We start from the raw sequence: 25,627 nt of genomic DNA on the forward strand, positions 1-25,627 counted from the left end.
TTAATATAAGTGTATCTAATAAATCAAATAAATTTGCAAATTTGCTTCGTAATTTGAATTGCCACTCCAAATTGAAATTGTGGCACATATTACATTCTTAAAAACAATTAAAAAAAAAAAGGGGAAGACAAACCGAGTGCACGCGTTTCTCTCTCGCGACTCCGATGCATAACGTAAACACCGTGGCACGCGTTCTGGCTCCGGTTTCGTCGCTTCACGTGGACTCCGCGGCGAGACGCCGCGATCGCACGAGAGCCAGGAGCACGAGGATCGGCGTCCGGACTCCCGTCACCAGTCCATCGCCGCGCGGCGACAGCGTGTATCGTGCCGGTGTTTCGCGCGTGTCGTTGTCGCCGTTGTCATTGTTGACGTGTCGCGTAACGTCGCCGCGAGTGCGAGCAGCCGGGGCCGCGTCACGAGGTCATTGGTGTTCGCGCGACCGGAACCCGGAACTCCGGCCTCTCGACGACGGCTGATTCTATTTCTTTTTTTTTCCCCCCTCCGTCTCTCCGCCGCACTCCGATCCCCGGCGCTACGAATGATTCATGACGAATGATCCACGGATGATCCACGGATGATCCAACATGGCGTCGACCGATCTGTCGTTCGGTAAATGATGAACCCCTCTCGGAGAAGTCTGTAACAGCCTCCGCGACAAGGTCCCTCGCGAGGTCAACCGGTTCTCTCGTCTACTGACCGATCATCGCGAAAACGCAGTCGCCGTGTTCCCATCTTTCTCTTTCTCTCTCTCTCTCTCTCTCTCTCTCTCTCTCTCTCTCGTTCCTTCCCTCCCCTCCCGGATGTCCAGATCTCCTTATCAATGCGAGCGCAATGAGAATACGGGACGCATACGGGCCGGACGTCTCTCTCGTTCGCCTTCCTTCCGCTCGTCGAGAGCGAGACAACCTCGCGACCGGGAGATGCAGCTTTTTCTCTTTCGTTTTTTCTCCCGCTCTCTTTCCCGCGCGCTCCTCCTAGCGATCGGCGCGTCCGGGATGCGAGGTAATCAGCTGATCCTCCGAACGCCTTGACGTCCGCGATGTAATCGCGTGGACGACCCGACGACGACGACGATGACAATGACGGTAACGGTCCGTAAACGACGGCCCGCGTGTTCGGTGCCCCCGTTTGATTTCCATACCGTTAGAGTAAACTTTTTACGCGCGCAGCCAAGATTTTTACCGCGTTCGAATTTCGTATGCGCGCGTTCCCGCGAACACGCGCTGAATCGACTGAACAATCAATCGAATCGTATTGATGGCAATATCGTTGAAATGTTAAAGAAAAGTCGAAGTATGATCTTAGCATGTCCATATTAATGCGGCGCTAATGACGCATGAGATGTTTCATCGTCGTTCTGCAGATGATTTCACCGTTTCAGTGGAATTTCTTTGGACGCCGTTTTCCTTTTGCGTGGCATAAAATTTTCTTGAAAAATAACAAGTTTATTTTAACCGCATCTTATCATACTTGAAATTGAATTTATAAAAATTGTTTGCCCTGAAAGATTAAAATACTTCCATAAATCTAATTATACTGATTATAATCTAATTATAATAAATGTATTTATTATAATTTAATTATATGTATTTATGTATCTAATTTTATATATATATATATATACGAAGATGCATTTGTGGCGCGACGATGAATCGCTTTTGAAGTTTCACGCGAATGTTGCGAAAGATCTCGTGAAGTTGCACCGACCTTAAGGTAATCCTATCTCATAGGATCGGATATTGCGGGTGCCTGAGAGAGAGGGACCCAGTTAAATTTATGAAGAAAATGTTATTATTTATGACAAAGAATATAATGAACAATTAGAGGAAATAAATCATTTTTAAATATACTTTTGACAAATAAAAAATATATAAATGGCAATAATTATACTGTGTAAAAATTTCCCGATTTAACTTTGATTAATTTTTTGCGTCTTATATATGTCAGTGTTTAACAACTTGTACTTTTCTTACAAAAATAGTCAACACACCTTTTACTCTTTATTTTTTACAATAAATACTAGTTCGGACAGTATTATGTTAAAAAAAAACTGTAATTTATTCCACGACTTTTGTTTGACGACAGTACCACCTTGACGTACTCGCGCATTAACTTGGAACAATCCGTCGGGATGTTCCGCGGAAAATCCGGTGAAGTGGATTTTCGCGAGAAGCTGTTCCTTGCGAAGAAAGGCGAAGAAAGTCACCCGGGGTTCCCCTTAACAAAAGCACGCTCTCGTTCGCGGGACGAGCGACCGATACGAATGCATGCATGTACTCTCGGGGTTTCGTCACGCGCGACCGACGAGAGCGGTCGCGGATAGATAGACCGTGCGGACCGTCGCGCTAGGAATGCCGCTCTCGAAGACCTCGTTATAGCCGTCGAGTGAGCGAGTGAGCGAGCGAGGGGACTTCGTCGGGGAGACCTGTCTCTTTCAGTCTCTCTCTCTCTCTCTCTCTCTCTCCGTATCTCTCATACACGTTTCTCTCCCGCACGAATCCCAGGCTCTATACCAGCGTTCTACAGAGAAGTCTACGAGAAGGTATGCTCGCCCACCAGCGGAAACGTGAAGCTCGAGGTGTTCAGGTCCCTGCTCGTCAAGTCGCAACTAAGCGGTTCCATCGTCAATCAGGTAGGATCCTTACATGTCTAATTTACACGTTTATCTCTCATTTCGTTTTGTTCCTTTTTAATGTACGATAGGTCTGATAGGAGAAACCACTTCCGTACTTCCGATTATTATCGAAATGGTTGAATGCAGTACGAATGATCGAAAGAATTCTCGGATGCAGTCTAGTAATTTGAATTATTATTTATAAATCACGGATGATTAAAGAAAAAGTAAGAACAAAAGTTTGAAAATACATTAGAAAGTGTATTAGATAGCAATTCTTATAACATCATTTTGAATAATTAAGTTTTTTGTAAGCAAAAATGAGCGTCTGACAAAATAATTCTCAAAACCGACATAGGTGATGTTAAATTTTTCTTTTTCTTCTTTAGAACACAAATAGCATTTTATTCTTGCTGTTGAAGATTTGTTTCTAATAAATTTTTTATTGAAGAAAAAGAATATAAATGTATGGACTATTATTTCTTTAATTATTCAAACAAATCATGTTTTTATCAAAATCAATAGTTAATAAAGTGCAATGTTTAGTTTTCGAAAAATAAGAGGATCCTTTTTAAGAAATCTACGTCGGTATTTTGGAGATTTTCTTCTATATAATTCTCTCAGAAGTCAAACTAATTAACTCCTTATAAAGTTTTTGATCTTAGTAATATAAAACAATTTTTAGCTTCATAAATTTTCTCTAGTTTTCATTTTATGAAGTTGGTCAACTTGACTTCCGAGGAACTCACATGAGACTAGGTCCTTTATCGTTTGCGATGAAGACGTCATTTATTTTCTTATCTCGCGAGTCCATCGAGAAATAAATGGGGAAGAAGAGATTGAAGAAGAGAGAGAAAGAGAGAGAGAGAGAAAGCGTTCCGTTGGACTGTTACGAAGAAATACATTACGCCGTGGAGTAAATCCGATAGCGAGTTTACGCGACGTGCGTACTCTAACGGGTTTCAGTTTCTAACGTAAAGCGCGCGACCTTCCCCAAGAGAAATTTACTCGCGTTATATTTGTATCTTTATTTCGACCGAGAACGAAACATTTGTATACACAAAAATCACATACCACAGAATATGAAGAATCTATCCTTCATATCCACCTGTATTTAAGCTTATCTGTCGATTTCGATCGCCGTTTGAATAAACGAATAATAAATGTTTTGTTGATTAATTTGACGGGCATTGTTTTAATTTTTTAACATTATCTCATTGCCAATGTAATTGGCAATCTATTAATAGATTTTTGCTATCAGTGCTCATTGATTGCCTATCGCTTAAAAATCTATCAATCGGCGAACATTTTATTATTTTTATCATTCTATTATTTAATTATCAAAATATATGTATTGATTATCAAATAGCTGGCTGTCGTATTAAATTAACAATCTTAATTAATTTGAGACGGGCATTGTTCCAACTCCTTAATACCCTAAAACTATCGAGACAACTAATTTCGACTGCCGTTATTAAATAACCAGTTTTAATTGTTTAATTTAATTTTGAGCATTTTATCTTATTGTTAATTCCTTGACATTCCAGAACCATCGAAATACTCAACGCTTTACTTTAAACGATCATACAATTGTCGCTCACTCTCGCATAAGGAAGATTTTCTCTGGCGTTTTTTTCATGCGTCCTTAAAATCATCGCGCGCGACGAACGAGAAAATTCAATCCGCTCATCCTTATTCGACTTTCTACTCGGAGATAATCGGCCAATTTAATCAGATATATGCGCGTCAGAATTTCCGTTTCCGCATGACAAAAAGCATGATAAAGCGCATACTTGTCAATTACGGATAAGGTAATCGCAAAATAGGGAAACGTCATTTGTACCACAAATTATGTACATACGTATGCTGGAAACGCGATGCTTACATCAACTCCGAGCGCGACGTGAAGCTTATCCGAGTGAAGAGATTCGCGCGAATGATTGTCGCTTATTCGAGCAGACGGGCAGGATAATTAGAATCAATTTGCATAATCCGGTCCTCTGTAATCCCCATTAAAGCGCCTAACGTTTTCCTCCCCTTTTCGTGATTTACGCATCGCCGAGAAAATCGTTTAAGAACCATGTGTGGAGCTCGTTTGCGACTGACGGGATAATTTGCTGGATCTACGACTCGCGCGCTACTCGTGTTACCGATGCTGTGTGTTTAACGCGTTCACTCTTTCGAGGAAAATCTCCACGTGCGTGTCGCATTTAACGAAGATAACGACGAGACAACTGCTATTTCTAGGCATTATTGGTGTTACGGGTATTTTACTCTTATCTAATGTACGCGCGCGCGCATATTGCTGAATCTGCTGCCTCGACGCGTCGTGGGAAAACTCCGGCAGAATCGATTAGTTTTTTCTAAACATTTTTTTCTTATCATATACACACACACGCACTACATACAATATTCATATTCGCATTGTGCAGTTACCGGTACTTATTTCCAGTTTTTCTGGTTTCGATTAACAATACATCATATTCATACCGTAGGAATGTTTTAATATTCGTTACAATTAAAAGAAATATTTTTCAGATTAGTTAATTTGTCTAATTTTACATTATGTAATTCCGATGACGCAAACCGATTTTGCCGCACCGATGCGGGACGCTCGTCTCGCCGTTTTCATTCGCGCGAAATTATCAGCGACAATTATGCGACGCGTAGCGCGCGAGCGTGTCCCTAAAAACAGATTAAAATATTCCAGGCGCTGTATCAACGGAGGCTTATCTTTAACAACACGCCCGTGCCGATGATAGCGCGCATGGACGCCCCTTCGTAATGATGCAAGATTACGTGGCAGGGTCAACCGCGTACCGTCGTCGTGTGCAGCGTCGGTCGCTCGCTCAACAATGTCATAAAACGCATTTTCCAGCGTGTTCGCAAATGACCTACTCACGTTTTATCTGTCTATTTGCATCGATTAGAATTTACGCGGAAAAATGATTAGCTGCGGTTAGTTGCGATAGCAAAAAGCTGTAGATGACAACTAAATTTTAGTTATAAAAGAGTACGGCCACTCATTTACATTTTACACAATTATTAATATTTAATATTTCAAATTAAAAACTTAACGATTATCTATATGCATCAAAGTGTTCAATAGAATCTAGAATGTTATGACATGTTTATTACAGTGAATATCATTTATGGAAATGTAGCAATATTACATAATAAATTGACGAGGAACAAGGGTGATAATACTCACAAGAATAAATGTAAAATATTGTTTTTAATTTAACAAACACAACGTTTTGTTATAAAATTATATATATTTAAAAGTATATAATGTCTGTACATTCAACTTATCAAATAATTACTTCAATATAAAACTTCAAAAACAAAGCCATTGAGACTAAATTGCTATTTGCATAAGTTGAAATGTGTACAGTCGAATAAAAAGTTGAATAACAAAAAACACTCAAGTGTACAATACAGTCGCGTAATAATACACTCAAGTTTAAAAAAAAAAGGAAGTATGTGTAATTAAATGTACGTTTTGAAATCCTCGCGACAATAAAAATGCCTTATAATAAATGCCGACTATTACATATTAGCATATTTGCATTATTACATAACAGCAAATGAGCCCATCAAAATAATTACTAAAATTTCTTATTTCTGTCTTTAATAATAAAGATATTACGAGTGGCTATAGTGACTATATAGACTTATATTCACAATATCACTTTCTCTTCTATATAATTAAAATTTAGCTGTCACATAGATACAGATTTTTCTTTTCCTGCAACTATATATTTTAATAGAGTATTAAGAAGATTAAAATTTTGTTTTATTGATCAGCCTGTGATCAGATGATGCATGCAAGAAATTACAGATTACTATTATAATTTTAGTAGCCACTTATATCTCCCCAAAAGTTTATATATTATATTTTTAAATGTTGCTACGTAAAATTTCACCGAATTAAAGTTTCATGAGATGTTCTACTGAAATGTTAATTTATGGTGTAGACATATGGTAGCTTCAATAAATTTTATAACACAAGTTAAAAACCTGTTTTCACGAAAAGATTTCGCGAAAAAGTTAGTGTGACAGAAATGTTACGTCGCATCGCGGTGTCATACGCCGTGTCCGTCTCTCGTTCATTGTGCTAACAACACAATCAAAATAGCATTACGCAGGGCCGCGCCGAGGTGTTCCGCTGTCGCGAGTGGAATAGCAATTCTTCTAACTACAGGATGTCTCAAGATTTATTTACAATACACATTTTTGATGCAATATAATGCATCATTAAAATTAAAATAGTAAATGTTAAAATGTCAACCTCTCTAGGCAAAGGAAATTAATTTCAAAAAAAGACAAATATATTTCATTTTATAATAATAATTTGAGACCGTTATTATTGTTAAGTTTTGTTAGCAGTTGAATTTTTCCTTATAGAATAGACGTTATATTTTGTTTTTATTATTTTATAAATTTTAACGTAATGCGAATCTTTATTACATTGAATATTTTATTAAATTTTTGAAATTATTATATTATAAATAATACGTTAAAATAAATAGAATAATGTATATTATTATGTGTTTATTGAAATTTCATCGAATCAAAAAATTAAGTTTTGTAAGAGATATAGATATTAATCTATATAGATATAAAACTTAATTTTTTGATTCGATGAAATTTCAATAAAAACACACACACACACACACGTATATAGTAACTTAAAAAAAATATACTAGATTATTCTACAACTTTACTTAAAAAATGTCAAAATCGAGCGGCATATATGTGTGAAGAATCTTTGTGATATTTTTCCATTTTTATACCGGAAAAAGAGGGAAATGAGAAAACAAGATAAAGCCTTATCTCGTTCCAGGCCTTTGCAGAGATGATTTACTTCGAAGCTATATAATTTTACGCTGCCTCTCAATTAAGTGCGATGGATTAACGTACGCTTGATACTTCCGCACGCATGCTTTAATATCCATTCCCAGCGTTGAACGCGCGGTGGAAACAAGTGCAGCACACAACAGCAGCCGGTGCGCGTTTTAACGCGGGTCGTCTTCCTGCTAGGTGAAATCGTTTGATTACCGTCTTCCGCATTGGCATACAATGTACGGGCACTTTTATATCGAAAATCGCTCTCCGTTAAAACCGCCGAAACGAACATTTCTCTTTCTATCTCTACAATGCGTGTAATTTTGATTAACACATCTTTCGTGTTCTGCTTGTCAATCTTACAATTATCGTAAATAATTTGCGAGGGATTGCTGACAAATTGATAAACAATTTTTCACGATATCTCAAAGTCTGTAATACGATACGCTATCGCTCAAATGTATTTGCTCACCTCGATTTTTTATGTATTCTCTTTTATATAAATCCTGTCTATAAATCCTGATTTAATTCTATTATATAAGTCTCTACTTTTTTTTAACAATATATATAATATATTTTGTTTGCAAGTGAGTTTGTTCTTGCAAATTAATAAATTACTTAATATGGATAGAGAAATACTTACAGAAAAGGTTATTTTAATTGACTACAAATTATAATGATTTATAGTAATGACATAGTTATTTTCTGTGCAACTATTTTTTTTCTCTCGGTGCAGCACTCTCTACGGTCTGCGAAGGGCAAATACTTTTGAACGATAGTGTAATTGTCTCCCTTATGCCGAGCAGTCTTGCGAGAATAAACATTTAAGTCAGACGCGTGTCGGGCATGTGTGCGGTTTCGATTGCATTGCCATTGTATTACAACTTGCGACGGGATGTTTGAGCATCGTCTTTTCAGATTACATGCCTCGGGTACGCAAATGGGAGATGATGATGAGTTGCGTCGGTCGATTCCAGTGGCTGCGCATAATTATCTCGCGTAGAGATGTTGCGTGACGGCGGGGACACACACGGGCTCTCGTTACACAGGTCCTCCTTCTCCACGTGCGTCCTTAAACAGATATCACATCCGCTGTTGTATTCGTGCGCTCACGTCGAACTGTATTGACACGAATGTCAACACACCCTCACGTCTTCCCGGGAACACTCTCTCGGCTCCTTTTCTAAAAATATCCTCCGGAGGAAAGCACGCGGAGCATTTTTAAATATATTACATTGCATTAGAGGGACTGGAATGTCGCTTTTATAAATAAACATTATGTAGGTTTAATAACATAATTAATTATTTATTCAACAATCTAATCGCCATCATCTACGACGGTTGTCTACTTTTTAAATTTTTTTAAATTTTCTTCTCAAGGAGAACCTACTTAAGCGGTTTTGATACTGAAATATAAGAGAATATGTACTTCCTATTCTAATTCTCTTTTTTGTTGTTCTGTTTTTGCCATATGCAATCAGGCATGTTATTATGTTACAAAGAAAAGAACTAAAAAATATCTTTTCGATCCTTGGAGCACTTTTACGAAGAAAAAGTTTTGTAAGAACAGATAATGTTCGGATCGTTTTAGTCATTTTTTGCATCAAAATCGATTAGCTTCCTCGAGAAAGAAATTAAAAAGTCATTTAATAAATGAACGAGAATTATGGAGATTATTGAATAATTGTATTAATAATAAATAAATTGTATTAATAAAACAACATACTGTTCATTTATAAAAACAACTTTATTATCCGAGCCCCTTGATATCAAATTAATTGGCATTGATTAGACATCCGCAAACGCTTCTCGGATTTGTAACGAATTGCTCAATCCACTAATTACGCAAAAATATTCGATATTATATGATCGCTGTTATTCTTTTCTTCCTCTTAACACTCTTATCAGATCACGATTATGATATCAAGTCGTTCTCGAACATTTAACATTCCAAGGCACGGATATAATGTCTGGTACGCGAGATAAGGCCCTTTTAGTGCGATATTGCTGTTTCACCTCTTTCACCATTTTCTATCACACCTGTTGACGCGACGTATTATTAAATTAGCGTACATTCTGCACATCAGTACAGATACAGCAAATAAGTGATCCTTATATATGGAATACATTGAAAAAAGAGATAATAATTTAGCAGTAATAATCAAGCTTTAATGACAATTTCAATTAAATGTTCGATTAATATGTAATCAAATATTTAGTAACCGTTTGGTAATCAATATTATTATATATTTATTTACTATTATAATATAATTACTATGTACTGCTAAGTATTTAATAAAAAAATTGACTAAACATTTAATAAAATAATTTTAAGGCTTAATTATCATTACTAATCTTTTTTCTTTGGTGCATTATGTTCTTTTTTTTCTTCTTTCTCTTTTTTCTGCCTATGAATTCTCCGCCGCTCGTGCCTCTTCTCTCCTTCATTATTTATGAGTTCTGTCATATTCTTCCGACGAACGGAACATGCATGCATTGCAACCCATGCGACGCAAGACGATTCGCCGATTCCCGTTGTTTATTCGCGCGATTCGCACGTAGCGAGAATGAGGAATTTACTATTGTCTCAGGCTTTCCTCCCGACTTGAACTTGATTGGCGATTAAGGTTTAACGACACTCGAGAGAGCAACGAGAAAGCGAGGGTGCCCGCAGTGGCGTAGACGACGGCATGCTCTTTTCGACTGTACTTTCTATGCCTGTAACATTTTTTTTTCCCTTTTGCAAAGTGCCAGCCGTTTCGCCATAAATGTATCTCCCGTTTAAAACACGAGCGATATAAACTCACGTCTGTTTACATTGATTCAATGTTGTTAATAATAAATTTAATCTGTGATTAATGAAAAAGATCTGTAATTCATTATTTAATTAATTTATTATGTTTGCCTACTTCTCAAACTGTAAGATGATAAAATTGCAAGAGAAGAAAAGGGAGGGGCCGGCTTTTTCTTTCTCTACATTTTACGCCTATGGGTGTACTTTTGTATTCAGCGTGAGTTCACATGCACTCGCGTCCTCCGTTCCATTGCGGTTTCTTTGAGCACAGGCGGGCGAAGAAGCGAAGGGGAGCCGGGATGATAAAGGAGGGAAGAGATAAAACGGGGTGGAAGGGGGAGACATACCGAAGAGAAGAGGCGCGTGAGTGAAGATGGAAGTAAAGGCGGAATGGTAGTGTGCAAGGTATACAGAAAAATCCCCGGAATGCAGTTACTTTCATTTATGGCCTAATCCTTAGGCTTCCTTCACAGAGTGTTCGCCGTACTGCCGTTACTCGGGCACGAAGTCCACCGTGTATACGCTTTCTTTTTCCCGTGCCAATCTTCCCTTTTCGTCGCCACACATTACACATTGTGACTTTTGAAACGACAAATTGCTCGCCCATCCTGACGAAACGTTTCGTTTATTTATATCTAACGCTATAATAAAAATCATATTCAAAGCGATCCTTTAAAAACATTTCTCCTCTATTCTTCCGTAGATATGGAAGCTGATAGACAGCAAGGCGGATTATCTTACGAGAAGCGGACTGTACAAGGGTCTCGCTCTCGTCGCCTTTGCTCAACAAGGAAAGCAACCGAGCGATAAGCTACTGGAAAACTCCGAGTCGCAAGGTTAGTTGAATCCAAATTGTTGTCCCTTCATTTTAAATATCAGGCGCGTAAGTCACCAGAAGAACATTAAAATGTTTAATTCGGTACAACATCAGCCAAGGAGGTTTAAATTTATGAAGACAAGTTTAACATCCGGAATTTCTACTTTGCGTAATAAATTTTTTTTTATTATAAAGATATAATTTATAAAATAAGACAGAATTGATTATTCTCATTATACTTTTATGTGATAAAAACATGTGAAGGACAATAATTGTGATCGATGAAATTATCAAATCGCAGATAATCGCAGAACGTGTCACCGAGCGATAAGCGGATAAGAATTGAGCATTCCCGTCGAACTCGCCTCCGTACTTTTTTTTTACAGCGGTTCTCTCTTACGGTATCTTTTTTATAGCTTAAGTAATTTGCTTCACAAACAAGAGAAGCCATATATACATACAAACAGTTTTCCGTGCCGTTAACACAGTCCGCATCTAGACTGCAATGAAAGTAGGTCTTGAATAAGTCTATTATCGGACAGGTGTTTAGATAATGCGCGAACGTGCTTCAGCATATCAACATATCAAAGAAACCTGTAAGCGTTACACCCAGAGTCATTGACCAGCAAAATCATTGCCATTTTGCTTATCGATAGAAAGTCGCGTAGGTACTATCGAGAAAATTATGCTGCAACTTTCCGTTAGAATGTTACAACATGTATAACAAATATTATATTTATCATGCCACGTAACATATAGATTTATTATTATTTTATATATATTTTTTCACGCGTTTCCCTGTATTAATAAAATAATGTTATAATAATTATATAATATTTTTCCTCTATAGTAAAAAAATTAAAAAATTTTAACACAAAATTAACATTTTTATTACAGATCAGGCTTTTTTGCTAGAGTCGTGTATTCACGCTGTCGAGAAATTCCTATACTTTTCGCTCGATATAGGATTATAATAAAATTTAAAAGCTGTAAAAGCTTAGTCGCGGAAACTTGTAACTTGTACCAACTTTATAACTTGTTCTTGTCTTGAAGCCGCAGAACACGATCACTAATTATAGAACGTTATAAATGTGCGGGACGAAGGCGACTTTATGAAAGTCGAGTCGTAAATGGTAAAACTGTGAGAAGATAATAAGCTGTACGTAGCCAAGGTATCGCGGGGTCAGGAGACTCGTTCGTTATCGAGGTTGCGACGACGCAATAATAATTATTTGCCAAGACGTATAGGAATAACAATGCCGCGAAATCTCGCTCGCGTGTCGGAGTAAAATCGGTGAAGTAGAACACGTCGGAAAAGCTAAGGAAAGAGAAGACGCGCTCTTCCTTTGCCTGTCTCGAATGATTGTCGGATTCATTGCCGCAATTTCATTTTTATATCGGCTGAAGTAGTAACGGTAGTAGCACCGCGTGAAAATAGACGGATCTGACTCGGCGCGGCGGTATCGAGGGCACAGGTTGAATTACCGGGTCTAGATTAGTGTTTTATACCCCCAAAAATTGTATTCTCTTGTTATATTTTCTTGTTTTATTTTAATATAATGTTTGATTTTCAAAGCATTAAACATCGTGATATTTAAATAATGGATATGAGCTATTTGTTAAAAAAAAAAACACAAAATACGTTGAAACGAGAGAAAGAGCAAGATATTTATGACATGAAACAAATACTCCTGAAAGAGTGCACTTTTAAACTTATGCTTAATTAAATATTTATAGTCAATTCCATTTCTACAAAGGTAGTAATGTACAGTTAAAATGAGAAGAACAAAAATATTGACAAGAGACGAAATATAAATACTCTTTTAAAAGAGTACGCTTTCTGATTTATTTTACATATTAAACTTTTGCTTAATTAAACCACTTTCAATTAATAAAGAAAATATAATCAATACGAGAGGAACAATAACATCGATGAAACGAAATATAAATATTCCTAAAAAAGCTCCCTTTTATTTGTTTCAAATTTCTATTGATTAAATCACTTTTAATAAATTTCATTGAAATTGTGAACACACATGAAGTGAAATATATTTCATTTATACGTTTAATCGTGGATTATGAATGCAAAATCAGCATTCAAAAAAGATTTAAAAAAATATGTAAAGACGTCAAAGAGAGCATGTCCTCGAAACCCAGAAACGTTCGCCTTGTCGTACCCGAGAGTAGCTTAATTCGTTGAACTTAATGTATATCAATCAAATTCTATTGCTATTAAGTAATTGTGCAACTGTCGTCTCCGCTAAATGCGACCGGGTCGGCAGCTGTCCAAAAGTGCGTCCTTCGCTCGAGAGGATCTTCTTATTCGCAGAATTACCCGTTCCCGCTCTGGGAGATCTGTCGGAAGTGACGCTTCTGGCGCAGAGGCTGCACCGGGGCAATCCCACAAAGCTAAATCACACCTACTCGGACATCTGTAATCTGGACACTATCGAGGTCAACCTCGTTCCCGAGAAGAAGGGCATCTTCCTGAAGCACGTGGAGTATCAAGTCACTAGCAAGGTATTACCGGGTCTCACATTTCTCCTCCTCTACGGACGGAATGATATTATCTGGAGATGACTTTAATAAAATTTTAACTACACGGAGAGAACGCGATTTTGCAAAAGTACCTAAAAAATTTTGCTGAATACAAATCTGAAAAGAATTTTATTAGACAATCGATGTAATTATATTAATATTCAAATTGATTATTAGAATGATAAAACTCTTTATAGCAGACTTTAATAATGGAAATTATTTAGAGATATTTATCTAAATTTCTAAATACTTCAGTAAAACTTTTTTCCGTGTACAGATTCTATCGCAACGAATACGAGATTTACGCTGTGACATAGACTCACACGGAATTTTATGCTTTCAGAGATTCAATTCTATGGTCTACAGGCGTTACAATGATTTCGTGTCATTGTACGACCTCCTCCTGGCCCGGTTTCCCTACAGATTGATCCCCAAGTTACCACCGAAGAAAATTGTAGGAGGTAAACATACGCACGCATATACATACACAATTGTTAATCTAAACTCTTAAAAAGTTACATAATTAATTTCACAGTTAATTAGGAATTTATAAATAATCGTATGTCAATGAAGAGAATAATCTCGTTACGTTTGAACATAAATAAATATTATAAAATATTAGCGATAAATATTCTCAAGAAACTCTTTTTTTTTTCGTCTCATCCCTTTACAGCGGACTCGCAATTCCTCGAAGAGAGGCGGCGCTCTCTCCTGCGGTTTCTCACGCTGATCGCTCGCCATCCAGTGATGAGCAAGGACCCGATCGTGCAGTTCTTCTTCACGTATACCGGCGACGAGACGCAGCACAAGATCCGCGAGGTATTCAGGCGCGTGCCGGATGAATTTGCCACGTCCGAACTGTCGTCGAAGGCGAAAGAGCTGATGCCACCCGAGACACTGACCGAGTTCGCGAACAGCCGCGATCAGATACGCGTGATACTCCTCGGGATCTCTCGGCTGAAACACATCGCCGACAGCCTGGCAATCAGGTCGCACAATTACGCGGTGGACATGGCCGAGCTCGGCAATCAGCTGAGCACCCTGGCCGCGGAACAGCACGGCACTAGTACCTGGCTCACCGGCGCCTCCAGCCTTTGGCAAGACATGAAGAAGGGTTTCCACGTAATCTCGAAGTAAGAATCTCGACAAGAAATGTGCGATTCAGATTTCACGTTGTCGCCACGTGACATAATCGTGGTCTTTTGCGTTTTGTGAATTAGATAACGATAACAAAGACGCCCGAAATTCCGTGACGCGCGATAAAATCGTTTTCTTCGTTCACGAATTTTATACTTTAGAGTAATTTAATTTCCGGGATTCCGCGATTGCCTTTAAATGTAGGATAAACGGCAAATTTTCAGAGAGTTCAACCTACTGTCGACCAGAGCGCTCCAGCAAGCGGTTAGGGAGGAGACCATGGTCTGCGAGAGGCTTAATCTCCTGCTGGACATTTTAGTGGCGCACAGAATGTTGTGCGAGAGACACGAACGAGGTGTCAGCGCCGATCACCACCGTGCACTGTCCACGATGCTGTCCCTCAAGAAGCGGCAGATGCAAGGCGTTATTCGCGGCACCGACGTACGTGCCTACTTAAGATTTATTAGCCAGTAAACCCGTGACTCCCGCGGCTATCATCATGCCAGACTATACAATCGACACACAGCGGTAACTTAATCCGGCAATCGCGTTGTCGCAATTGTGTTATTACTCGGTCGAGTTTGAGGCACTATAATCAGAGAAATCGCGGAGATTCCCCTCGCGTTGTAAGGAGCAAGCGTAACTTCCTGCGACCTTACGCAATCCGTCATAGTTGGCGCGCACACGCTCATTTCGAGAAGAGTGCAGCACGAGAGAGATTTTTATCGCATGCCCACAGGCCGACACCGTCGAGAGCCTCGAGAACAGGATGGTCTCCCAGGAATCCGTAATCGCCAACGTCGAGCTGAGAAATTGTTTCTCACTGCTCTGCCTGCACATGGAGACCCAGCTCGTTCACGCGCACCTAGAGATACTCGCGACCGTGCTGCAGAGCCTCGTGAACGTGCAGATCCGCGGGCATTCCGAGGTAAATATCCACCGGTAAACATGGTATTTTCGGTAACTCGAGCGTTACATTAGATATTTGCTGATTAATGAACGTGTTCACTTTGCAAACGAACGCAAACGAACCGAAGAGGCCTCGGTGAGTTGTTGCATAATATTCTTTAATATTGATCCGAGAAACTTTCCTCTATATTTCCTCATTATATTTCCTCAGTTCCTAATAACTTATTTATTGTTTTTGTTACAACTTTATAATACATAATTGAGGTGTTTATCCTTAAACTTTTAGTTTGTTGGTAGGACTCTTTTTTTTCTTAAATAGAACACGTACGTATACATGGTTGAATTTGCGACGGGAATTGCTGACGCAAACGTTTGCTTACAGTTGGCTGAAGTATGGAAACTAATCGAACCGACAATTACAAAATGTTTGCCCGAGAAGTTAGCGAGCGGGTCCAATGGAGGATAGCACAGGAGCAGCAAAGTTCCATGTGGGTCCCGACAGATCATGCGTTGCCAAATAACACTGATAACCGAAACTTGTACACCTATTCCTAGCAAACATAACCACTGATGACAGTACGATTCTGCCAAAAAAGAATGAAGATAGAAGAATGAAGATAGAAGAAAGAAGAAAGAAAGTCTCTGTTTTATATTATAACATAGATTCTATATTGATCTACATATAGATTCTATGTCTGCCCGATTATTAGATAGATTCTTGCATTTGTGTATCCTTTGATTATCACAATTAGCATGATATTTAACCGGCGAAATTTATACCTTTCATTAAATAATGATAGAAAGGAATCTCGAATGTGTATAGCGCGTAAAACGTTTTAAATATTCTCTGTTGTGTACTTAATATATTTTATGAACCAACGAATGATATTTCTAATTAAATAATTGTTAAATCGCTCTATGTGTACATAAGAACTTATAGGTTGTATACACACACACACACACATACACACACACATACACACGTCGTATCGATGCGTGAAAAGAGTGCCTAAGCGATTGTAAATATATACATATGTAACTCAAAACCTTTGCAAGAGAATTTATATTTCATATCGTGCGTACACGTGAATAATCTGAGAATCGTTAATGTACGCTACGTTAACCGTGGATACATTAACTCTTACATATATTAAAGAGTGTCTCAGAATTATCGTCATTTCAAGTGAATTTAATCTAAGTTTACAATTCAGTCGCCGAAAGTTGAACGAAGAATATTTCAGATAAAGAGGGAAAAATTTATTTTCCAAGTGATCAGAATATTCATAAATACGCAAATCGATGATAGTTTGGAGACGTTTTGCATGATACTCATGTTTATAACATAACAGCGAAGAAATATATTGTTATTATATCAAAAACGGATTTTCATTTTTCTTCCAGATCGATTTTAGCGTAATGATTATCTCGATGAATATATTTAACGCGTAAATATTTATTAATGGCGAAACATCGAAAGTAATAACGCTCAATGTTATCGACGTAGTCATGTTCTCGTGGTGGTCCGCTATAATAAATTCATGATACTCAAGCGCTCGAGGGCAAACAGCATATTTTTCCATAGTTTATTTATGGAAATACACAATCGCTACAACGTTACATCGCTTGAATTCGAAATAGCGGATTTTTGCAAGAGGCATTTCGTTTTCGGAGGTAACGTAGCCCGGTGTATTAACTTGAACCGCAGCGACACAGATGTCGACACGAGAAACTTTTGTCTCGAAATTTTGATGAATATCATTTAAAGATAAACTTTTGATTAACTAATACGTATTTCACATTAATTGACGTGACATTCGATAATTCAGATAATAATTTTAAAATTAAAAAAGGAAAAAACAAAATTTCGTACAATTTTAATGTAATCCCTGGTGTTCTTCACCCTCGATTTATATCACGGAAGAGGCACGTGTTACGTTAGGGCACCGCGAAACGTTAATTATTGCTAGGTCGTCAGAGTGGCAATTTGTAAGGACCGACGACGCACAGAGCCGGCGGCATTGTCCCCCGTAAATGGAGCCGGCCGAGTGAGTTGTATCTGCGCGCACATCAATTCAAAATAAGGTCCTTAAAAGCTTCATCGAGCATCCTCGCTCCTCGTCTAACAGGGCGGACGGCTGCGTAATACTCTTTGAACGTCCAGCATTTTAGATTAAAGGCGGTTAACCGACCCTTTCTCCACCCACGTACGCCGGACTATCGAGAGAACAACGCGTTTCACTCTGGCGGGTAGAAGTAACGTTCACCTCCGGCATTCCTTCGTGAAAAGACTTGTGTCGGAAGCTTTGCGTAATACAAATTAATTTACAACGATACTCGGGTATCTCGAATTGTCTTTCAAGAAAAACGACGAGAGATATATCGAATTAAATTAATAAAGTTATTGAAGTAACGTTTCTTTTCTTAACGACGAGTAGAACTGTACAGATTAATATTATGTAATAATATTAATAATTCATTTATGTTGTCTCTATTTTGAAAAAAAAAAAGATTCTCTAATTATATTTTACTAACCTTCCTCTATGTAACAATGATCTATATATTCTATATAATTCTTCAATAGTACGCCCACTGAAAAAGATCATTCGCGTTAACAAGCGCGAATAGCAAATACTTTCTTTCCTTCAAAATAGAGACATTGGTTCAAATTTTAAGATGACGCTATAAGAACGAAAAATTAATATTATTGTAACAATTCGTATAAACGACAGTAATTTTACGGGGCCATAAAATCAGTTCATGACAGAAACGTATGTTTGAAATTCTGAAAAACGTAACGCAACACGAACGAATAATTATTATTATTACATAACAATAATGTACATAATTGTTCGATAACAACTCTACTGCTCCACGAAAATCATTTACATCAAACAGAACGTAATTAGCGTTGCGATTCGACATTGATTGGCAGCCGCAACGCGATCCTCGACCGGTCCTCCGCCGTGCTCGGAAAAAAGGTCCCCCGACCCTCGCGGGAGAACTCTTCCGTCGCACTTGAATGTCAACATCATCAGATAACGCTCCGTCCTCGGCAAGCAATTGAGAACTTGAGAATAAACGAATTCTCTTCTCCCCCCCGCGAACGCCCACGTCGTCGTCTTCGTCGTCGCCGAGAAATCGTCGAGGGGTGGTATAGGGTGCTCGCGCGCACAGGTGGGGTTCCGAGAGGGGGCGCAGAAAGGGCGGGCTACTAAACATTGCAGAGGCAATTTTCCCTTGACAATACCGGCCACTTTGTTTCGTGCGTGCATGCGCGCTTTGTTGTGAATCACGCGTGACTCGGATGCATTCCGCTTCTTCCGCCGGCACCGAAGGAGTTTCCGGCGCCGGAAGGGCGCCGGCGCAGGCAGTTTTCAGGAGCGACGTGGAGAAACGCGAAGGTGCCGTGGCAACGCGGCGCGTTAATTAGATGCCTTAGGCTATACCGACTAATTTACCTCCTTTGTGCGCTCCATCGTTCTCGACGGCGCTGTCCGTCCGCGTTACTTCCTCGCGCTGGCCCATCTGCACGTCGCTCGTAATTCGATTGCCTAAACAGAATTTAAACTCTTTCCAAAGACTCCGGGGAGAAAGAGAAAGAGAGAGAGAGAGAGAGAGAGAGAGAGACTCGCTTTTGTTTCACGATTTTTACGACTCGCGCGTCTACTTAGATTTATATTATATCATCCCCGCCCCGTAAACGCTGAATTAAAAATTGAAACCCCCCATTGGAGAATATCGCAGTTGCACGCGAGCTATCGTATATAATCCTTCTTACTAATCTATTTATCTTCATATCGTTATCTCCAGGTTGACATAATGACACGGGTATGAAAAGTTAATCTAACAATTCTGCTAATTCCCGCTGTAATTATAAATGTTTATTCCCCCTTCTAATTATAATGCTGTTTTCCCTGACAGTTTCGTACGCGAAATACATAAATACATAATCATTAAATGCGACAATGTGCGGCTTGCGCGACTGGCATGGATTTTTTTTTCCCCTTTTTAATTGCAACGCCGAGAGTAAAAACGGAATTTTGCAACCGGACGTCGCGTTTCGCAAGCGTTGCACGCAAAATTGTCAAAAAGAGCATAATTAAAAAGAGTAAAATTTCTTCAAAAAGTCCATCCTTATTCCGCATGTCTCCCAGCCGCGTTCCTGCATTAAAGAGTGACTTTTGCAAGCCGGCCCCGGTCACTCGGCGTGGCTCTGGAATTATAGGCTCGCCAGTTGCAACGACCGCGACGCTGCACCGAAATGCAGCGGGGTATAGAATCGTCTCGTTACCCGCGGCCGGTGCAAGTGCGGCTCGTTAAGAGGATTCCCTTTGACGAGCTCTACTTTTTTTTTTCCCTATCCTCCCGCGCTCGCTGCTCTTACTCGCGCATCTCATTTGCAGGATTTCGCGCTGCAGCATAAGGAGATGATACGATTAAAGTTGCGCATTCACAATTGGACGTGTGCGCGTAGCGTAGAGGGGGCGCACAATTAGATGTAAGCCTGTTTATACTCGGAACAAAAGATATTTCGAATTCTGTTGAAAGCGGTGCGCTACACGCGAGGCATTACGCGCGCGGTCGTCGGCGCGATTAAACGCGATCAGAATCCTCCGTTCGCCGAAATTTACTTAGAAGGCTTTCTTGTTTCCGGTAGAACGACAGAGCGGTAAGGTCGGCGGATGAAATCGCGCCAGCCGCGGCGGAATGGTTGTTTCACTCGCGCGATTTGTCGTCAAACGTCAGCTGCAATTCGATGCAGATAAATTTGTCACCTCCCCTCCCCTCCGTGCGGGCACGTTAAATAAAGTTTGCAAATTGAAATTGCCGCGATAACGGGCCGCGGAAGAATTAGCTTAATCCCGAGCGGCATATTCGACAGCCGGATAATCGAAACTCTCGCGCGCACGAAGGAGACGCACACGCAAATACGTCAAGTACCACGCCGGATTCCATTCGTTTCATTTTGCCGGATTTTACGGACGGTCGAATCGGCGACGACGACGACAACGGCGAAATTTTGCCGGCTGCGTACTTCTGTATATTGCGCGTGTGAAATTTGCTGGCGAGAGTCACGACGGTGGCTGGCGCGTTGGGAAAGAGCGGCTGCGGAAGTTTTACAAAACGGCGAGCGATAATTTAAGCCGAATTTGCACGGCTCGCCGTGGTGCCAGGGAGATCCGAGAGAGGCGAGAGTGAATCGCGTAAGCAAAGCGGGCTTGCATTCAGCAGAGGCAATTATTTCCTTTATGGATTTCCTTTGCGGATTTCCTTTATGGATTAAATTTTGCTTATTTTACGTTGCCGCAATAATAATTGAAGGAGCCTCTATCAGCAGCAGCACCGTGAATAATTTTGTTCCGCGTAAGAATCAAACGGAAAACGGAAAATGTAAATAAGGAGATAGTAGGTAAAATATATATAATTTTATCTTCTTTTAAACGAACTTTCAAAATATTAATCAAAATCTAAAACTTTTGATATTACAAGACTATTATATGTTTAATTAAATTTCTCCAATTCAAATATTTGTGTATTTCAGTCAAATATATAAATACTTAAATTAAAGTTCAAGTATTTTATGTATTTAAGTTAATTGCACAAATACTTGAACTAGAAATTGAAAAAGAAATTTAATCTGGTTAAAAAATTTAGTCAAATTAACATTTTTTTCTCAGTGTATAATACAAATAATTTTTTTTTTCTTTCTCTTTGATCCATGATTATTAATGTGATAAAAAAATAGTACAATATTGTAGGATAAATAGGTAGAAAATATAAAAATTTTCACAAAAGAACTGAACAAGTATGAATCTTTTTGTTTTTTTTTTCTTTTGAGTAAGTCCTTAAAATTCAATCGAAGGCTATAAAAGTTTTATTCTTACATCTGTTACATATCAGGAGAAAAATTATCATATTCATACAATGAAGTTTAAAGAGGTTTGAAGATAAGAAGTTTTCCCTAAAATTTAACTTTTTATACTTGTTTGATTTCATAGAAAATCCTTGAATTTTAAAAATTCCAATAACAATCAAGCTATATATATAGGAATGTGTGTCCCCGTATTAACGACGAATTTATCTAATCGATTTTTATCTTGTCGAATAAATCATCCGGAGTAGCCGACGAGAGAAATACGCTAGTGAAGACATCCTCTATATCATTTCGCTTGACCTTACATAATCTCGTGCAGGAATGAAAAAGGTTTGTCTCGAATATTAAAACTGTAATAAGATTTATGTAGATTTGTAGATTATATGGGATATAATACGTTATACGCGCGGCAATTAATGCAATTATTTATATGGACTAGAGCATGCGGATAGCTACGAGTTCCATAATCTATCTCATATATCTTCATTTTGAAATGTTTAAACGATATCTCTAACAGCACTAATATCGCGGTAGAATATCTGCATTGCGTTGAATAAATTTGTTCCCGACAATGTGTCCGAAACGAGAATTCATTCTATGCAGCGAATCCTGCATAATTCGCACGGGATGATCATCAAAATCGTGCAAAATTCGCTTTTGAGGGGGAGGGGAGAGATCTGCCGAGGGTCCGTTGCACCGCGAGGGGAAAAAGGGATGACGGAGGGTTATGCTCTTTTCGAGTTCGGACGATTTCGCCCGGTTTTACATTCGGTGCGCCGGATTTTTATTGTCGACCTGTTTCACCGGAAGGATGTTGCTGCCTCCGGAGGATTTAAAGCGCCATCCCGGCATTCTCTATTCTGTGTTGCGGGAATAAACCCTGCTGGCCGCGTCGCCTGTAAAACGCAGTGGTTTTTCGGTGGTTAGGTCTAACGCGCACCTCAAGGGAGACGGGGTCGCGTTTCATGACGAGAGAACAAGTAATAAGGAATACACAAAAAAATATTAATAAAAGAATGGATTAAATTCCGGATATTTATGCTTTATTGATACTCTGATTGCCATGTCACTCATATATCGATGTGAGTTTCTGTAACAATAATTTCCGTTATATTTGTGGAACAATTTTATTTATCCAATTATAAATAATTTCAGTAAATAATTGTTTGAAATATCTAAAAAAATATTTATTATTTAAGATATCAAAGAAACAATAAAATATTAAAATTATATGTTATATATACGTTAGAAATATTAAAAATAAAATCTGTTCTTTATTTCTCGGCTTATGTCCGATTAATTCGAGTGCTATCTTTTGGGAGTGCTAATTTTATTTATTCCACCTGAAATCGTATTATATTGTATATATTAACATAACATATTTCTATTTTTTTATATTTATTAATTCTTTTAATTAATTTATTGGTAATTTATTTTTTGTAATTCGAATCTGTCTATGTGTGTTAAAAATAACCGTGCATTTCTCGGCTTTGAGCTTCCTCGAGCTTAATACTGATTTATACCAATTTAATTGACAAAGTATTAGTCAATTAAAAAAAACATAATTTGCATCAAACATATGTAACATATATATAACGCTAAATAATTTCATGAGAAAAAAAAACTGTAGATATCTTGTAAAGAAAAGCCTATGAAATATGACACACTATGGCGTCTAAAGGCTAAATAAAACACGCTATCAACGGGTTACAAAGGCCATAATCTAAATATCATAGCCCCTAAAAATACCTTCACACGGTTTCACGTGTCGAAAGGTTACTATCCACGTAATGCACAGTGTAAAAGGTGTTGCATGTCCAGAGAGTGAGAATTTTCCTTGATTCCGAAACTATTAATCAGGCTATTCGTAAGATACGATTTCGATTCGAGGCTGGCTCATGCGAGGAATTTGAATGTGAAGGAGCAGCAGTGCCTTAGAAATATAACGTACGAATCATTTTTCATGGGACGGCACAATATACCAGTGTATCGGCTTAAAGGAAGTACGTACGATCGCGAAACTGGAGACTGGTAAATTCGCGTCAATGCGAAAATAAATGGAGAAAGCGCGCGTCTCAACGTCGAAAGCCAATGCTGCATATTTATCATCATACCCCACTTCGCTCTCATAGTTAAACAGACATATATCCAATATTATTGAATAATCTATCTGCGCTATCAAGCTGACAGCACACTTCACGTTTACCGTAATCGCTTGTTAAAGTACGCCTCTTGAACAGAGGCGAAGGGCATAGGGTATAGATTGCGACAAATATAGACTATAACCGACAGTATTATCGCTGGCAGTATTATCGAAAAGTAATATTATAAAGTGCAATCAAGCAAAATTGCGTCTTCAATGTAATAAATGCTACGAATAATCCCTTTTCCTTTCGCAAAATGCTAGAGAACTGTGCTAATCGGAGTTTTTCAATGTCGAATCGAATCGAATCGAATCAAATTTTATTTTTGTTCGAATTTGAATCGAATTGAGTCATTGATGCATAACTTTTAATTAGAAATTTAATTATTATGAGATCGAACATTAATATGTAGATAAAAGGTTTCTACATTGCAAGAAAAATGATATTGATTTTATAATATCAAGACATTTTAATGACAGACCCATTAATTTTATTTTAAAAACTTTGTTAAGTAGAAAATAAATAAAGAAAGCCTTATTTTATTTTTCAACCACATATGCGTTTACAACTGACATAAACTTTAGAACCTGCGAATTTTAGACTTTTTTCATTTAATAGGGCAATAATTTTTCTAAAAATGGAAATTTTCGGCGTATATTTCTAAATTTTTTTTTTAATATATAAAAAGTAGTCCTCCAAGATGAATTCCGGATAATAAAAGGAAATGCAGGTATACTCTGATATTGCATTTTCGAAATGAATTATTGTACGAAGTTTGCGACGTTGTTTAATCAAGCAAGTCGGAAGATGCACGCGTTTGCCAAGATCACATACAGGCTAATACTTCATGCAGAAATTGTCTACGTTGCGTCTCTATCTCGAAACTCCGTTTTGTTCTTCGTTAGAACACGTGTATTTGATATCATTGAATAATCCCTCACCGCTGACGGCGCTTAAAATTTCCTTCAGCTCGACGCAGCGCGCTTAGTTCGTCCAGACACGGGAGATAAAGGACGTGGTTCTCGCTCGCGATAGATCGCATTTAATACAATGCATTGTGGAAATCGCAAATGAAAAATGGAGATTTTACGGGGCTGAAAAACGAAAGGCGAAAGACGTTAAAGCGGAAGAGCAGCGAGGGAAAGCGCCGCGTAAGAGACGCGTGAGTATATACTTATGCCTGAATGGACGATTGGCATAATCGCCCGGCTCATAAATTACTCAGACATCGATCATTATTATACGGCTTGTAGCATCATTACCGCCAAGATATCTTGCGTTATCGGGTAACGGCGGATTTGCATATCAGATTTCCGGAGCCGTCTTAGCCGACGCTCTCGACATTGATTTCCGCAACAAATTCCACCGAGAAGATGTAGCAGAAGCGAGAATGGGAATGAGATCCGGAGTGGTTTAAGATGTTTCCTCGAGGCCTCCTTTCCCAGCGGCCTCCTTTTTTCCTCCTTCGATAAATGCAAGTCAAGCGAATTTTCTAATGATATGCGCACCCTCAGATCATGTCGCTCCAAAGTAAAATGTAATCAACGGTCACGGAATAAATTAAATAATAAAAATGAAAAGAAGATACCTCCCTTTTGGAAGGAAAAATTAGAAAAAGAAGGAACGAGAGAAGATGACTCCTCGGTTCCTCCTCCTTCTCTCTCTCGCTTTCGCTTCTTTTCTTCGCTTTTCATTGCTTCGCATGCATACGGAGTGGAAAAAGATGGACGAGCGCACGGAAAAACGGCGAGTGCGAAAGGGAGACGCGACGGGCAATGGGGGGAAAGACAGCGGGGAAGGCCGGGATCGATAAGCATTAGCGACTATTTCACAAGCACAGAATCCATCCCGGACCATGGACCATGCACAGCTCAGCCCTCTTTTTCGTGCTTTCTACTACTGAGCTCTCTCTCTCTCTTCTCGGCTGACTTCGTCTTCTCCGTTTCGCTCC

At 38.7% G+C, this 25,627-nt stretch overlaps 1 protein-coding gene across 2 annotated transcripts; it reads left to right on the forward strand.

Moving 5' to 3' along the window:
* Nucleotides 1–279: 279 nt before the first annotated feature.
* LOC105834713 (sorting nexin-8) lies at nucleotides 280–17,036 on the forward strand. 2 transcript variants are annotated; one of them, XM_028190883.1, is made up of 10 exons: nucleotides 280–609; nucleotides 2,505–2,632; nucleotides 10,960–11,092; nucleotides 13,403–13,593; nucleotides 13,955–14,072; nucleotides 14,285–14,744; nucleotides 14,973–15,189; nucleotides 15,488–15,676; nucleotides 15,786–15,793; nucleotides 16,040–17,036. In XM_028190883.1, the coding sequence occupies exons 1-10, from the start codon at nucleotides 585–587 to the stop codon at nucleotides 16,059–16,061; spliced, it is 1,491 nt and encodes a 496-aa protein (XP_028046684.1). In that variant the 5' UTR covers nucleotides 280–584; the 3' UTR covers nucleotides 16,062–17,036. The 2 variants fall into 2 exon arrangements, with proteins under 2 accessions (XP_028046684.1, XP_012532840.1); XM_012677386.2 differs by lacking the exon at nucleotides 15,786–15,793 and having other exon boundaries at nucleotides 282–609.
* The last annotated feature ends 8,591 nt before the right edge of the window (nucleotides 17,037–25,627 follow it).

The sequence above is a fragment of the Monomorium pharaonis genome, chromosome 6 (assembly GCF_013373865.1).
Source record: "Monomorium pharaonis isolate MP-MQ-018 chromosome 6, ASM1337386v2, whole genome shotgun sequence".
In the NCBI taxonomy this organism is placed as follows: domain Eukaryota; kingdom Metazoa; phylum Arthropoda; class Insecta; order Hymenoptera; family Formicidae; genus Monomorium; species Monomorium pharaonis.

Coding starts and splice junctions, on each gene's coding strand:
- LOC105834713 (XM_012677386.2), top strand. CDS start 585: ATGGCGTCGACCGATCTGTCGTTCG. Junction 610..2,504: donor GTCGACCGATCTGTCGTTCG/GTAAATGATGAA, acceptor CACGAATCCCAG/GCTCTATACCAGCGTTCTAC. Junction 14,745..14,972: donor GGTTTCCACGTAATCTCGAA/GTAAGAATCTCG, acceptor GCAAATTTTCAG/AGAGTTCAACCTACTGTCGA.